Below are 17,113 nucleotides of genomic sequence, written 5' to 3' on the forward strand. Positions count from 1 at the left end.
CACATGTCCTGCCAACGAAGATCATTATCCTCAAAGATCGACTCCCCACTTGTTTCAACGATATCGCACTGCGATATCGTCAGTGCCTTCCGCCGACGCCTGTCTGCCCGCTCCGCGCGGCGCTTTGCCGTCCTTTCCCCCCAATAGGCGTGCTCGGCGGCGATGTCCTCCGCGTGGCGCCGGCGCCACTCCGCCATGGCTCGCTTGTCCTCCTCGGCGGTGAGGAGGCGGCGCTGCCGCCGGCGATGCTCCGCACGGTCCTGATCCGTGATAAGACGAGGCAGAGGGGCGACGGCCTACGCCTGCTCGCGCGTGAAGACGTCGCGGAAGTTCATCTGCGACGGAGGCCTCTCTAGGCGCCATGCCGCCGCGTCGTGCGTGCGGGCGGCCTCGTGCGTGGTCCCGAACATGCCGAGGCCGAGCCGGACGTCGCCGGACCGAATCTCGGCGTAGTAGTTGCCGTCGGGGCGCTCGCGGACGCCGCGGTAGCCAGACGATCCCCGGCGGCGCGGCGGCATGGTGGCGCGGTGGGGGCGGGGCGAGCAAGCGTCAGAGAAGCGGCAGAGGGAGCGGGGAGAGCGCGCGTGGCAGTGTGAAGGCCGCGTGGCGAGCGCCGCAATTTATAGGCGCGCTGGAAGCGGTGCGCCAAATCTAGCGCGCGAGCTGCCGTCTTTTCCCACGCGCGCGCAATTGTTTCCCGCGCGCGCTACTTTCCCGCCGCCGCTGGAGCGCGCCAAAAAGTCTCTCGCGCGCTAAAAAGCCGGTTTACCACGCGCGCATCTTTTTGCACCGCTGTTGGAGATGCTCTAATGAAAAGGTCCAGGAACCTAAGTTCATAGCAACGGCAATCAGAGATTTGGTTGCTAACTATACTATGGCGAGTGATGCAAAGGCAACGATCAAGCGACATGGCTGGGAAAGACCAAGGAGCAACTATGTGAAGCTAAATGTATATGAGGCTAGACTCGAATGGCAGATTCCTCGTGGCAGGAACCGAGGAAGTCGATTGGTGCAAAGATGCACTTATGGCCTAGGCATTGGCCTTACGGTTTGGTGACTACAGTCGAGTGTAATCGCACAAAGGTGAACTCCGACGACATCGAGGTGATAGAGACAATGAAGAATGAAGATCGCTTTTTCGGTCTTACGGTTTGGTGACTACAGTCGAGTGTAATCGCACAAAGGTGAATTCCGACGACATCGAGGTGATAGAGACAATGAAGAATGGAGATCGCTTTTTCGGTCTATCGGCAACAGTTTTTGATTATCAGCATAAAGGTGAACTCCGACGACATCAAGGTGATAGAGACAATGAAAAATGGAGATCGCTCTTTCGGTCTATCGGTAGCAGTTTTTGATGATCAGCAGTTTTTGATTATATATATCAGCTTATGCGTGATTTCTCACATATTACTTTTAAACATGCTCCTAGAGAGACTAATTGTACTGCCAATGATTTAGCCAAACTAGTTAGAAGTAAGGTGTATGCGGGGTGGGTGAAAGATCCACCTGTAGAAATTGTTGATAAGATATATTATGGTCATCACCTTGCAATTGCAATAAAGAGTACTTTGATGTAAAAAAAACTAACTAACAGAGTACGAGGGCCAACCTGAGATGCCAGCTCCACCACTGATTCAGGAAAAACAAATGCATTTGCATCACAAAGAATATACATCATTACATGCTGCTGTTCAACCAGTCTTAACACGCCGAGAAAAGCTACCCTACGATACACAAAATGCACACAACGCTTATACATGGCTCCAGCGTCCCCATCACAGCCGCCGCTACGAGATGCTGAGCTCGTCTATCGTTCTGGACAGCCCAATGTCAACGGCTAGTCCGTTAGCAGCTCCGTTCGCCTTTTGCTCCGCGGCGTGATTGCTGGCGCCTGAATTTGCTTCGCTGCCAGATTCGGTAGTAGGCTTAGCACCAGTTGCGGCTGCGGTGCATTCAGCAAACCGGTAGCAGGAGACGAGGTGGTCGTTGGTCATGCCAGAGACTTGCATGAAGGTGTACACGACCGTTGGGCCTACGCTGCGGAAACCCCTTCGGACCAAATCTTTGCTTATCGCGTCCGCTTTAGATGTCTTGACAGGAACCTGACGGGGATACCTGAATGTGCTCAATATAGGTCTGTGGTTCACAAAGCTCCAGCAGTACTTATCAAATGACCCAAACTCCTCTATAACCTGCAATGATAGACACATGGTGAAGGTAAGACAACACGGTTCAAGAATATCTTGTGGCAAAGATCATGTGCGGCTTTTTTATCAGTAGAAGTGGGTGCAAGAAACTGCGTCCAAAATGTCAGTAAGAAAGGTAAATGTTTCATTTCCATATGGAGCTACCAAAACTTAAGGAGAGTAAAATACAGCTATATATATTTCACTTGTTCTAATCCCAAAGCAGCACTTAGTTTCAAGAATGAAGATTCCCATAATCATGACATAGAATTATTATGAGTAAAGGGCTAACCTTCAGTATTTGTCGTGCATTCTCAATAACACCGCGCAATTTCTGTTCAGATAACAAGGAGCTGCTAGGACTTCCAGGTGCAATAATCTTCCTCTCGCTTAATTTAGAGACTGATGCAGGGTCAAAATCCATGAAAACCTCCCTGTCAAGCACACCTGAATATGTTACCAGGGTTGCCAAATGCCAACATCCAAGTACATCAAAAGTGTAAAGAGCTACCTGAATATAGATCTCTTGTTCAAAATTGTTGGCCATGTAAGTTCGGCCAGTGAACCCGAGAGCACCAGTAACTCAAACAACTTCCTGTAATTAAAATAAGCACTTCATAAGACATTCTTTGGAGAAACATAAAACAGTATGTTTTACAAAGAGTGTTGTATGCCTAAAGAAACTAGTAATTTTTATCAAGGTTCATTATTGCATACTTGTCGTCGTGAACTGGAACTCCCCATTCTTCGTCATGAAATGCAACATAACATGGATCTGCACTTGTAAGTTAATATCATCAAATCAAGTGATGACCACACTAAAAATAAGAACTTAAGAAGAATTTTTTGGATAAAAATGCACCATGAATTATATGAAGCAAATGATGGCTAATAAGCAATAAGATAGGGCAATAGCTTTTACATGCGATGGACTCTCTGAACAAACACTAGATTAGTGATATAATCAGCTTGATCTTATTGCAACAATTGGTAATTAAAAGGGGGGGGGGGGATATCCAGGTAGTGAAATGCACTAAAAATAACAATCCTACACTTCGTTAAGGAGTATAAGTTCATGTTCCCAAAATTTATGGTAGTCCCACACTGGGATTCAAATGCAGGTTTCCTTTTTGCTGTTAAGATCCACGTGACAAAATAAAGTTGTGATTACATATTACCAGGTCCACATGTAATGAAAATAGCATTGCTGGAGCAAAACAGGGGAGGGGAGAAAAGAAGCCACTCCTGCCTACTTTAATATCAAGCCTATGAACAGGCAAGCATGTGAAAATTATTCCTCAAAGATCCCAACTTGGAAATCCACAAGATTCTAGTGGACAGACCCAGTGCATAGAAGCTCCCACACAAGGTGGGGTCTGGGGAGGGATTATAGGAACCTAGTCTTACCCCTGCAAAGTGCAATGCAGAGAGGCTGGTTCGAACCCAGGACCTCTTGGCACAAGTGCCACAAGATTCTAGTGACTTCTCCTAAATAGTTTACATGTTTGTGAAGGTATTCAACGATTATATCCATATTTGTGGTCAGTGAATTTGTTGCACTACTGGTAAAAAACAGGGGTAGCCCACTTGCAGCTCTGTAAGAGAATGCTATCCACAATACTCAAAACTCATGGGCATCCAATTGCAAACTTCTTTGAATAGGTCATACCTATAGTCACACACACAAAGTCCTTGACTCACCAAGAAGATACCAACAAAATTCTCATTTTCACCTACCCTCTTCAATAAGGTCTTATATGTAACATGACAAACATCGCTGGTCCTACATGTTGTCAAAAAAATATTGCTAGTCCAACGGAACATTGTTTCACATTTCTAAGTTTATAGCTGTGCTTTCATCGTGAATGATCTTGCAGAATATCTATGTATATGTTGTTTCAGCAAGTAGAATTACAAAAATACCCACTGTGCGAAGGTTTTCTAGAGTAAAGTCCCTGTATGACACAAACTATCAGGCATAATTCTACACTTTACTAGTCGCATCTAGAAATACCTACCTTCTGCATACAAAATCAGTAAAAAAAATGCTTACCCACAACCACACCAGATCCACACGGCGCATTAATGTAAACAAGAATACTGATACAGTGAGTAACTTCATAAGGTAGAACGACAGCCTTTACCCTTTAGCAATGTACCTCCTTGTGATGATAGCTTTCTAACTACTTAATCATAAAATTTCTTAGTACTTGCAACAGTTGGAATCTTAAAGATCAGAGACCCCTGAAATGCTTCATCCATGAGTGAATCATAAAGTCCTGGTCCCCGGTTTGCATCATTGGAATCTAGCATTCTAAACTCAATAAAATGGACCTTTTCATCTGAATTTTAGATCTGATGCAGATTGCCTCCTCTGCCTACAACAAAGCCACTACTGCAGTACTAGAAACCATTGCACTAGACCAATTGCAGGTTTATATGTTCAAAGGAGCAGTGAATCAAGAAAATGCAAAGCAATGGAAAAAGACGCACCGGTATTAGCAGTCACCCAAGCACACCTCCTCTTCAGACCAGAAGCATCACTTGGAGAAGCAGATCCAGCCTCCCTTTCCAGCATGGCAGAGACCTTATGATCAGCCTGGGAGACGGTCTTCTTCTTCCTCGGCCCAAACACCGGCCTCCCAATCCGCCCAGTGGATGCCCGGCTGCAGAACGAGTCTGTCGAAGCGTCTGATGAGCATGAGGCGTCAAGAGAGAACCCTGAGCGCAGTAGCAGCTCCTGCCGGCGCATCCCTGCCGGCACGCTGAGCGAAGGGAGCAATGTAGGCACCGCAGCAGGCTTCTTCTCCTCCACTGTCGCTGTTGCTGATGCGACATCCCTCCCAGGCCTCGGCGACGCCTTCCGACCCCGGGTAGCAGACACAGATCGTGTCCTGCTCCCCGCAGACCGCGGCTCAGAGTCTCCACCACCTGAAGCCGGAGACAGACGCCCCCTCGAACTAGACCCGGACATCGCGGCCAAATCAGCAACTCGTCCCAACCTCCCCAAAACCCCTCCTCCTCCTCGCCCCTTCACAGGCTTAGCAGGAAACCAAATCGACGAGGCACAGCTGGTCGGGAAACATCAAATTGCGCGAAAGCAAGCAGCAGACCTCGGGCGACTCGCCGCATTCCGAACGATCCCCAGCCCTCTCTCGGCAAATCCACGAGCAAAACCCTAGCAATCGACGCCCGACCTCCCCGGCATTGCGGAGAGCGAGCTCAGAGGCCCCGATCTAAACCCCAGAAACGCCGAGACCTCCCCGCCGCGAGCTCCCGGAGGCAAAAACGAAAGCTCAGCCGCGAAACCTCGCAGGCATCGGCGGCGGGGCGGGGGAACGGCTCCCGCGAGGCCCGATTTGGGTTCCCCCCGAGCAGCACGCCCCTCCTCCGAACCCCGGCAACGGCGACGCGGCGCGCGAGCAGCCAAGATGGAACCCTAGGAGCGCTGGGGGTGGCGGAGGCGGAGGCGGAGCGGGGGCGGGGGAGGGGGCGGAGGCGGAGATGGAGTGAAGTGTGCCGAGCAGGCAGCAGCAGCCAGCAGTAGCAGCAGCAGCTCGAAATTTACTGCCGCTGGTATGGTATTGGTGGGTGGTAGGTGCCTTCGCCTGGTGTTTAGCAGTAGATTTGGTTTAGCGAGGTGTTTTGGTCCTGGTACAGCTGCTTTGCGTGTGCGCCGTTTTTGGCCTTGGAGTTGGTGGTGGCAGCTCGAAGTTCACTGTGATGTGTCCCCTTGCTTCGAGAGAGATGCCTCAGGGTGTGTTTGATAGGATGTATTAAGGGTGCATAAGGGCAAAAGTTTTCAATCCGATCTATTTTTGCTTGTTTGGTAGGGTGCATGGACCCACCTGAGCTATGCTCATCTGATGCATAAAAGTGCCCTCAGCCATGCTCATCTCATGCATCCCAGACAGGGTGCATGGAGGTAGCTATGTTGGCCCTGACACTCGTCCCCACCGACCAAACCACGTCCAAATATGTTTATTTTTTTCAAAGAGAATCAGAATTTCAAAATTTGTTTAAATTTTCGAAAAACTTTAGAATTTCAGGAAAAAAATAAAAAAATAATTCCAAAATTGTTTAAATTATCGAAAAAATCATAATTTCAAAATTTGTTTGAATTTTCAATTTTTCTAAAAAAACATAAATGTTCGGAATTTCAAAAGGAAATCAAAATTCGTTTGAATTTTGAAAAAAAAATATTTTTTATAAAATATTCAAATTTTGTTTAAATTTTCAAAAAACTCATAATTTCAAATATGTTCAAATTTAAAAATAGAATTTTAAAATTTATTTTAATTTTCCAAAAAAGTTTAGAATATCAAATTTTATTTAAATTTTCAAAATATGTTTAAATTTGTGTTGACATTTTTTCGATTTTGTTCATCATTCAAAAAAAATATTCAGAATTTGAAATTGTTCAGCATGTCTAAACACATGCAGGCTGCCAAACAAAATCTCATCTCAGCATGTCTCAACGCATACATCACTACCAAACAACAGCAACTGCATGAACTCAGCATGTCTAAACTCAGCATGTATGAGATGAGAACAATTAGGCTAGGTCCATACATGCTATCAAACACACCCTCAATGCTCTCTCGTCCAGCGTGACAGAGGATTCCGTGTTTTCGTGTGGAGGTTGCTTCGCGGTCGTCCTTCTTTGCCTTCAATCTTTCTTTCTTTCTTTTTTTAGCCTTCGATCATTGTTAGGGCCTATTTGTTCCAAAGGATTTTCATAAGAATTTAGAAATATAAATTTTAGGAGAAAAATTTATGTTGGTCATTTGGTTGGTATGATTGAAGCATCCACTCAAGCCTCTTCGAAAAGAATAGTACTTTGTGTTTTTCAGTATGTAAACAAACCAACCAAAATCATGTAGGATTTGAATGAGCATGACATTAACCTTAGTGCAAAACTGACTAGGACATCTTTTTCCAATAGGAGGAAGTATTTTTTGTATTCATACATTTTCTGGAATTCTGCAAATCAAAGAGATTGTTGGTGCAATCTCAGAGTAGTTCAACTGTGGGTGCCACTAGACTGAGGCTTCACTGGATATGTTGTTTGGACTTAAGGTTCAGCTTGTGCTGCTTCTACCTTTCATTGAAAAAACGTACACTGCTTCTTCTTTCTTTTTTTGCGGGAAAAATGTACACACCTCAGGCAAATAATAGCCAGGTTAGCAGAATTTGGATTGTGGCATGTTTTCCTCTTCTGTAAATTTGTGAGTGTGTGACTATGCGCATTATTAGATAAAGTTGTTGAATGCTAGATATCCCTAACCAGAATATTCTCTTAAAACTTAGTCAAAATTGTATTTATAAGTTTTATAGAATTAGGGAAAAGAAAACACGCACATGGGGATTGGATAGAAACCCGCCCTTACATTTTTTCATAAACAAGTATGAACATTTGCGAGAAGCCGTGGCACATTTATTATTGATGACCTTTTGCTGCTTGGCTAGTTTGTGCTTTTCTTTAGTTTCGCAAAATGAAGCTAAAAATGTGCTTGAGTATAGCATGACACACTTAGCATTTACAGCCAACAAAGAATATGGAAATTGTATGGCATGCTTGCCTAAATGCGCATGGCGTGAACAAAAGGTGTGGGTATACCCTTTTTTCGAGGGCAAAAGATTTCCCTCATCCAATAATTAAGAAGAATGGTGACAGAGGTTTATAAAAAGGAAAGGACAAAAGATACAAGTTGAACTACTCTCCTGGCAATGATGTTTCTCAAGTGACTGGCACCCGCAGTTGCCTAAAACTTGGCCTCGCTGTTGATATTGATCAAAAGGGGAGGTGATGACGACGGACTTGTTCTAGAAGACTCGTGCATTTTGCTTGTTCCATAAGGCCCAATTAGTAATATTGTGAGGGAAGTCATCGCTTTTCGATTTGTAATATTTTTGCTCCACATGTTGATCCATCATTTTTATGATTGCTATCTCGCTCACCGTGATAAGTCTAGCCATTCATTAACCATTCTCCAAAACTCTCAATGTGAAATAGGTAAAGAACATATGCGTGCCCGCTAATTCGTGCGCCCTCTTGTAAAATGGGCCTAAAAATCGGTCAAACCTGCTTTTCCAAACAGTTAGCGGTCCACACCCTATCTGGAGTCATAAAACATGCAAAATGGGCGTAAAAAGGTGCATTTTGGGTGTGCCCTAGGTTTAAACTTCACCGAACATGACACGCAGACATAAACAGATTGTCTGTTTGGATTTGAGGTTCGGTTTTTGTTGCCTATAGGCACAAGCTCAACCAAATATCTGGTTCTATAACTAGATTTGCATTCTATCACTCCCCCCTGTTTGCCCTGCTACGAATAATAAATAGAAGATGTGTTTCCTGGACGTTTCACTTTATTTATGTCAAACTTGTCATCACCTACCATACATAAACTGGAATCATTTCACATTTTACCCATCCCTCTAGCCTAACTAGTCGAGAATTTTGGTTATGATAATTATTATTTGCATTATTTCGTAAAATCGTTGAGTGTTGGATATTTCTAATTTTCATGTTCTTTCTTCCCAAATCGTGTTTGGTTTTGCTACTGGACATGCGTCTAATTTTTTCCAGTTCAGTCAAATTTTTATCTTTTTTAATGTGTGTTTGCTTTTTCTTTCTTGTTCTTCTCCAACTCAACAAAAATCATGTGCATCCCTTCAGTTGTAGACACATCTTAGCTTTTCTTGAAACAAAATCACTTTATTAAATTTGAATAACAGTTGCATAGTCCATAAGGAAAGGTATAGTTTGGCTCATAGGTTCCTTCAACTAAGCACGGGTAGCATGAAATCTAGCCAACATGGCAAGCTCATAAGTAAATCTTATTTGCTTCACTATTATAATGTACGAAACTACTTTGAGGAAAATCACAAGCAATGTTATAACAATCATCAAAAATTGTCGCGCTTTGCTCCTGCTAATCGAGGGCCATTATTCATGGTGATGATGTCCTAGAGATTATCAAAATTAATGACAAGGCGATTGCATCCAGTCGATTGCACAAGGGACAGGCTGAATCTCAGTGCAATAGCTTCAGTAGTCAGGACATCAGCACAACAATCAATTCTTCAATACTCCACCCCACCCTCAACCAGATAAACTTTCTGCTAGCATTTCTCAAAATTGCACTAGTCGAGCCGCTAAGCAGGTCTTAGTCAAAAGAGGCATAAAAATTAAGTTTAACAAACTCCACAGTGAGCCAAGTCCAACCTCCTCTTCATGGTCACATCAGGGAAGAAGGAACCACATAGTTAGCCGCCAAAGCATGAATCTCCAAAGCAACTTGATTAATATCCTGTGTCCTCTCACCATGAACAAACTTACGTCTTTCCCACCACAAATACCAAGTGGTAATGGTGATCGTCTCACGAATATTTTTAAGACCCAAAATAGATAAATCCCGATCAGGCAAATGGAGTAAAAACTCAAGAACAACTTCACCAACACGGTCCATCTCACAAGCTTTTTTAATTACATCGTCCATACCCAACCCTCTCCAAACATATTTCACCATCTGACATTGAAATAATATATGATATTTGTATCCTCTGGTCCATTTGTACATGAGGTACGGTGAGATGAAACTTTCAAGTGCCTGTTGGCAAGCAAAACATGACAAGTTCACTCTTAACTTGTTGGCTTTTGTCTTTCTTTTATCTTCAGGGTTGACAAAAATGAAGCTAAAGTTTTTTTATAAAAAATAGCATATGGGCCACTTATATCCACAAAAAAACCTCAACTTGTTATGACTAGCTAGTCAAAAATACGATAAGGGGTGGCAAAAAGCGTGAGCAATGGCGAAATCATGTTTGGCAGGCAACCAAGCGAGTTGGAGCCACATTCTCAAGCTTCATCAAAACAAAAATCCTTGGAGCAACTTCAATGCGCTGACCCAAACAAACGCGTGTTTTGTCCGTTTTTTGTCCGTTTGGGTCGGCCGCCCGTTCGTCCTCCGTCCTCTTTTTTATTTGTGGTTTTTCAAACAAAATACAAACATTTTACATAGTTTCACAAGCAAACAAATATAGCATAGTTCACAAGCCAAATAAATATATCATAGTTTACAAGCCAAATAAAAATTAAATTATCTTGAATATATTTTAAAAAAAAATACATCTATTGGCTGCCAAGTGAGCCCACATATGCTCAACCAAATCATTTTGCAGCTAAACGTGAATTTCTCAATCACGCATTTGATGATAAAATTGAGTGAAATGTGCAAATATTGCCACTCCTTCATGCTCAGGCACAACATTAATACCCTTAAACTGAAACTCTTGGTCGTAGATATGTTCCGGACGCTCATCCCACAACTTTTTGGTGCTCCAAGTTCTAGCAGGAACATCGAACGATGCCCCATCAAGATTACAGAACATCAAAGGCACACTCCACATCCTTCCTAGCACTCTCGTGCTCTTGTGCAAATCTCCTCCACTTCTCTCCTACAGGGTTTGAGATTGTCTTCACAATAATAGTCCACTGAGGATAGATACCGTCAGCTAGGTAGTATCATTTGTTGTAGTTGTGGTCGTTGATGTTAACATTCACCGACGGGCAGTTGCCTTCGGCAAGCCTTGCAAACACCGGAGAGCACTGAAGCACGTTGATATCATTGTGAGATCTGACCATGCCTAAGAAAGAGTGTCAAATCCAGAGACCTTGTGAAGCCACAACCTCGAGTATGACGGGGCAAGCTTTGAAATGGCCCCTATACTACCCCTCCAAGAAGAAGGGCAGTTATTCCACACCCAGGGCATGTAGTCTATGCTACCAAGCATCGTCGGGAAGCCCCTGCTGGCATGCATCGCCAACAAGCGGGTTGTATCTTCAACATTTGGCTCTCTCAAGTACTCAGGGCCAAACACTACAATCACAGTCTTGCAGAATTTATACATGGAGTCTAGACACGCAGACTTGCTCATACAGATGTACTCATCAATGAGAGCATCAGGAACTGATACGTCTCCGTCGTATCTATAATTTTTCATTGTTTCATGCTAATATTCTACAACTTTCATACACTTTTGGTAACATTTCATAATATTTTTGGGACTAACATATTGATCCAATGCCCAGCGTCAGATTCTATTTGTTGCATGTTCTTTATCTTGCAGAATATCCATACCAATCAAAGTCCAAACGTGATAAAAATTTACAAAGATTTATTTTGTAATATATGTGATTTTTGGGAAGAAGAATCAACGCAGGACGGTGTCCGAGGGGGCCATGAGGCACCTGGGCACTCCTAGGGGGTATGGGCACGCCCAGGTGGCTTGCGAGCCCCTCGTAAGTCGGTTGCTGGCCTTCTTTCGCCACAAGAAAGATAATATCCAGAAGAAAACCGTGTTAAAATTTCAGCTCAATCGGAGTCACGGATCTCCGGAAATTTAAGAAACGGTGAAAGGCCAGAAAACAGGAACGCAAAATAAAAGAGAACAGAGAGAGATCCAATCTCGGAGGGGCTCCTGCCCTCCGGGAGCCATGGAGACCATGGACCAGAGGGGAAACACTCCTTCCATCTATGAAGGAGGCCAAGCAAGAAGAAGAAGAAGAAGGACGGGGGCTCTCTCCCCCTCTCTCCCGGTGGCGCCGGAACGCCGTCGGGGCAACCATCGTGACGGTGATCTACACCAACAACTTCGTCGCCATCATCACCAACTCTCTCCCCCCTCTATACAGCGGTGTAACACCTCTTCTCCCTGTTGTAATCTCTACTTAAACATGGTGCTTAATGCTATATATTATTATCCAATGATGTATGGCCATTGTAACGCCCCGAGACCGATGTGCCAGGTGTATTCCAGTTATTCGCTGTTGTTGCCTTGTCATTTGTTTGTGTGTCATGCATTCCATATCATGTCATCGTGTGCATTTCATTTGCATACGTGTTCATCTCATGCATCCGAGCATTTTCCCCGTTGTCCGTTTTGCAATCCGGCGCTCCTATGTCCTCCGGGGTCTCCTTTTACCTCTTTTCGTGTGCGGGTGTTAAACTTTCTCGGAATGGACCGAGATTTTCCAAGCGGCCTTGGTATACTACCGGTAGACCGCCTGTCAAGTTTCGTGCCATTTGGACTTCGTTTGATACTCCAACAGTTAACCGAGGAACCTTAAAGGCCTCGTGTGTGTTGCAGCCCAACACCTCTCCAAGGTGGACCAAAACCCCCACTATCCTCTCGGTCGTTCGATCACGACCGCGTAGCCGAAAACCGCTCCTCATTTGGACTCTCCTAGCTCCCTCTACCTATATATATGTCCTCTCCCCTGAATTTTCGCGGATGAACCCTAGCCTTCCTCTTCCTCACGCCGTCGGACATGTCCGCCCGGCGACCGGACGTGTCCGCCCTCGCCCTCAGCCAATCCGGAGCCGCCACCTGTCCACCAACGCCGTCCTTGTGCCGCCGGCCCGCGGAGCCCATCATGGGCCCGCACGGGCCCGAACCACCGCCGCCAAAGCCCGGAACGGCCCCCGCGCTCCGCCGCCTCGCGCCTCGCCGCCGGCCGTCGCCCCGCGCCTCCCCGCAACCGTGCTTCGCCGCTCCACCGCCGCCTGACACTGTCCTCGCCGGAGTGCGCCGCCCGCCGTGCGCCGCCGTCTCGTGCTCGCGCCCGTAGGGCTCGCCCCGCGCCGCCTCTCTCACCCCGCCGCCCGTTGCTCCGCACTGCTTCGCCATCGATCTCTGCTCCCGGCCGCTCCGCCTCGTCGGCGCTGCCCCGCACGTCCGCCGTCGCCCTCCGCCTCGCCGCAGGAACGCACCGCCCGAGGTCACGCCGCCTCCTCCGCCTCTGTCGTCGCCGGTGACCTCCGGATCCGGCGCCCCCAACCACTCCGGCCTCCTCCTTCTTCGTCTCCGGCTAGAACTCCGGCGAACCTCGTGGACCGCACCCCGAAACCCTAGATCTGAGCAGGTTGACTCTGTTTTCTCTCTAAGTCCTTTTTCCTGATAATTTCATAGCCCTGTTCATAATGCCATAACTTCAACACCGTTGGTCCGTTTTGTGCATATGAGATATCGAAATGTTCATCTGTTTGTCCTCTTTATTTCATTCCATTGCACCATGTTCATTTGAGTCCATCTTGATGCCCTAAATTCTGTTGCAAGAGTGCTATGTAATCTTAGTGTCTGCCTCTTATCAGATTTTGGACATTTGTCATTTTTGCCATGTTGTTGTGTGCCTCCTATGAGCATGAGCTCTACACGTGTTTTGTTATATGCCACGCCATCTTTACAGGGGTGTATGCCATGTATTTTTGTGATCATTGTGGTGACTAGCACAAGCATGCAAAGTAGCTCTCGTAATATTGCTGATTTCAGGGACTTAGAATTCGTCTAAGTCATTTCCCTAATGTTATTTTTATGTCATGTATTCATGTTGCTACAGAGTGATCCATGCCTCTTTTGAGCATGTTCAGTAAGGATGATTTTGAGATATTGTTATGCTCTATCTATCCATGCCCTTGGTTGCATTTATGGAGTACCCTAACATGACTCAGTCTTGCTCTACTTTTGCTACAAAATGTTCCTAGCAGATTGTTTACGTGTTAATCAATTTTGCCGAGGTTGTTGTAGTTGATCCATGCATGCTATGAGGTTGTTCTTGCCATGTTTAGCTTATTGATCATGTCTTCTTGCTGGTAGTATGCTTAGTTTGTCATGCAATGCGTTGTGTTGAGTGCATCGAGCTCGCAAACATGCCTTCGTAATTCTGTTTATGCCATGTCCAGTTTTCTGCTAAGTCTGAATCTGTTAACGAAACTTGCTATGTTTACATGAGTGCCATCATATCTTATGATCCTTTTTGGGTTATGGTCAGTAAGGGACTTTTGTTATATGCTTTGAGTAGATTCATGCCATGCCTTGTATTGCTATGATCTGATCTTGTAGCATGTTGTTATCTTGCTCTAAACATTGCTTCCTGATGTTAAATCCTGACATGTTATTTCACTAAGTCTGTGATGCTGTTATCTTTTGCTCTTTTGCCATGCTTGTTTGAACCTGCTATTGAGTGATTTAGCCGTAGCTCAGTGTTCATCTTTTGTCAAGCATTTTGTATGGATCACTACCATGTGCTTTGTTGTTATGTTAGAGTGCAGTAGCTTAATTTCTTGTTGCATTCTAGATGGCATCGTGCTGTTAATCGCAGATTTGTGCCATTATTGTTTTGCTTGCCATTTCCAAACCGTGCATCCGATTCCGGTGATCTTTATATTGATTTCGACCGAAATCAACTCATATTTCCAGCGGCACTATTGGTTTTCCAAGTTGAGTCCTGGTTCAATCTTTTCCTTCCGGAGCACGCATATGCATTGCATATCACATCCCGCATATCATGCCATGTTTTGCATCATGTTGCTTGCGCATTGCACTGTGGTTGATTGTCGTTTCCTTTGCTTGTGTGCTTGCCTTGGGTAGAGCCGGGAGACGAGTTCGTGTTCGAGGTACCCGTAGAGTACGATTACGAGGATCAAGTTTTCGTCTTCTCGGAGAACTTTGCAGGCAAGATGACCATACCCTCGAAATCACTTCTATCTTTGCTTGCTAGTTGCTCGCTCTATTGGTATGCCTATGATGCAATACCTACCACTTGCTATATCATGCCTCCCATATTTCTAAGCCAAGCCTCTAACCTACCTTTCCTAGCAAACCGTTGTTTGGCTATGTTACCACTTTGCTCAGCTCCTCTTATAGCGTTGCTAGTTGCAGGTGAAGATTAGAGTTTGTTCCATGTTGGAACATGGTTATTGTTGGGATATCACAATATCTCTTATTTAATTAATGCATCTATATACTTGGTAAAGGGTGGAAGGCTCGGCCTTATGCCTGGTGTTTTGTTCTACTCTTGCCGCCCTAGTTTCCGTCATACCAGTGTTATGGTCCTTGATTTTGCGTTCCTTATGCGGTTGGGTTATAATGGGAACCCCTTGACAGTTCACCTTGAATAAAACTCCTCCAGCAAGGCCCAACCTTGGTTTTACATTTGCCTAACAACCTAAACTTTTCCCTTGGGAGTAATTAACCCGAGGGTCATCTTATTTTAACCCCCCCGGGGGCCAGTGCTTCTCTAAGTGTTGGTCCGAACCGAGTAGACTGCAGGTCCACCTCGAGGAAACTTGAGGTTTGGTTTTAATCGTAGGATGTCTCATCCGGTGTGCCCTGAGAACGAGATATGTGCAGCTCCTATCGGGATTTGTTGGCACATTCGGGCGGCTTTGCTGGTCTTGTTTTACCATTGCCGAAATGTCTTGTAACCGGGATTCCGAGTCTGATCGGGTCTTCCTGGGAGAAGGAATATCCTTCGTTGACCGTGAGAGCTTGTGATGGGCTAATTTGGGACACCCCTGCAGGGTTTTGAACTTTCAAAAGCCGTGCCCGCGGTTATGGGCAGGTGGGAATTTGTTAATGTCCGATTATAGAGAACTTGACACTTAACTTAATTAAAATGCATCAACCGCGTGTGTAACCGTGATGGTCTCTTCTCGACGGGGTCCGGGAAGTGAACAGGGTGTTGGAGTTATACTTGAACGTAAGTAGTCTAGGATCACTTCTTGATCATAGATTCTCGACCGTGTTTTGCCTTCTCTCCTCGCTCTCATTTCCGTATGTTAGCCACCATATATGCTAGTGGTTGCTGCAGCTTCACCTCATACCTTTTCCCTACCCATAAGCTTAAATAGTCTTGATCGCGAGGGTGTGAGATTGCTGAGTCCCCGTGACTCACAGATTACTTCCAAAACCAGTTGCAGGTGCCGATGATACCGTGCAGGTGACGCAACCGAGCTCAAGGAGGAGCTCGATGAAGATCATGTGTGGTGTGTTGTTTCCGTTTCCAGTTGATCAGTAGTGGAGCCCAGTTGGGGCGATCGGGGATCTTTTGCATTAGGGGTTGTCTTTCTTTATTTGGTTCCGTAGTCGGACCTTGATTGTATTCAGGATGATGTAATGCTATATTCATGTATTGTGTGAAGTGGCGATTGTAAGCCAACTCTGTACCTTTTTCTTGTTCAGTACATGGGATGTGTAAAGATTACCCTCTTGCAACATTGCCTACAATGTGGTTATGCCTCTAAGTCATGCTCCGGCACGTGGGAGATATAGCCGCATCGTGGGTGTTACAAGTTGGTAATCAGAGCCTTCCCCGACTTAGGAGCCCCCTGCTTGATCGAATCGCTGGCGTTGTTGAGTCTAGAAAAATGTTTTGAGTCTTTTAGGATTATATATATATCGGAGAGTATGATTCTTTTTACTCCCCAGTCCCTTCGTCGCTCTGGTGAGGCCTCCTGGCGTAGAGTTTTGACTCTTCTCTCCTCAAATTTCACTAACAAAAATTAGGATCACGCGGGTATCTTGGAATCGTTCTGATGGTTTGTGACGAGAACATTGTTCTTGGTGCCTCCTGACATTTAGGGGTTGTGGCATTGTCCCGGGGAGTTGAGCTCCGAGGTGTTGTCATCACAATTTTATCGTTGCAGTTCTGGAATACCTGAGTTTCGCCGACATCGAAAATCTCTTTTATGCAGTTGTTGGTGAGATAACCTCGACGCCACCCAGTACTGGGGCGGGAGTTCGGGAGTATTGCCAAAACTCGTATAATGGATGCTTTTCGAAGGTTGAGGTAAACGATTTCCGAGGGTTTCTTGGTTATGTGTTGAAGGATGGATACAGCTGGATGTAGGATTTGCTAGTTTTGGGTGAGATATTATGCTTCCCCTGTATCCCCAACACCTGATTGCATAACCGGAAAATTTTGGGAGTTTCATAAGTGGGAATTCAAGTAGCTCCTAGGATATCTTTCCGACAGATGCATGATATGAGATTGGGGTTCGACGTCTAGTGGTCCGCCTATCCAGGGTTGGTTTTAAAGTGGTGTCATTGTGTCTTAGAGAGTCCTTGGCTATGCTGAC

At 45.4% G+C, this 17,113-nt stretch overlaps 1 protein-coding gene across 1 annotated transcript; it reads right to left on the reverse strand.

Moving 5' to 3' along the window:
• Window positions 1-1,633: 1,633 nt before the first annotated feature.
• Window positions 1,634-5,775, reverse strand: LOC119355615 (probable GMP synthase [glutamine-hydrolyzing]). Its single transcript, XM_037622444.1, has 5 exons — window positions 4,683-5,775; window positions 2,907-2,964; window positions 2,701-2,784; window positions 2,482-2,623; window positions 1,634-2,195 (listed from the first exon to the last, which is right to left on the reverse strand). Exons 1-5 carry the CDS (start codon window positions 5,161-5,163, stop codon window positions 1,791-1,793), a joined length of 1,170 nt encoding a protein of 389 aa, XP_037478341.1. The 5' UTR covers window positions 5,164-5,775; the 3' UTR covers window positions 1,634-1,790.
• Between the last annotated feature and the right edge of the window lie 11,338 nt (window positions 5,776-17,113).

This window comes from Triticum dicoccoides, chromosome 2A (assembly GCF_002162155.2).
Source record: "Triticum dicoccoides isolate Atlit2015 ecotype Zavitan chromosome 2A, WEW_v2.0, whole genome shotgun sequence".
NCBI lineage: Eukaryota > Viridiplantae > Streptophyta > Magnoliopsida > Poales > Poaceae > Triticum > Triticum dicoccoides.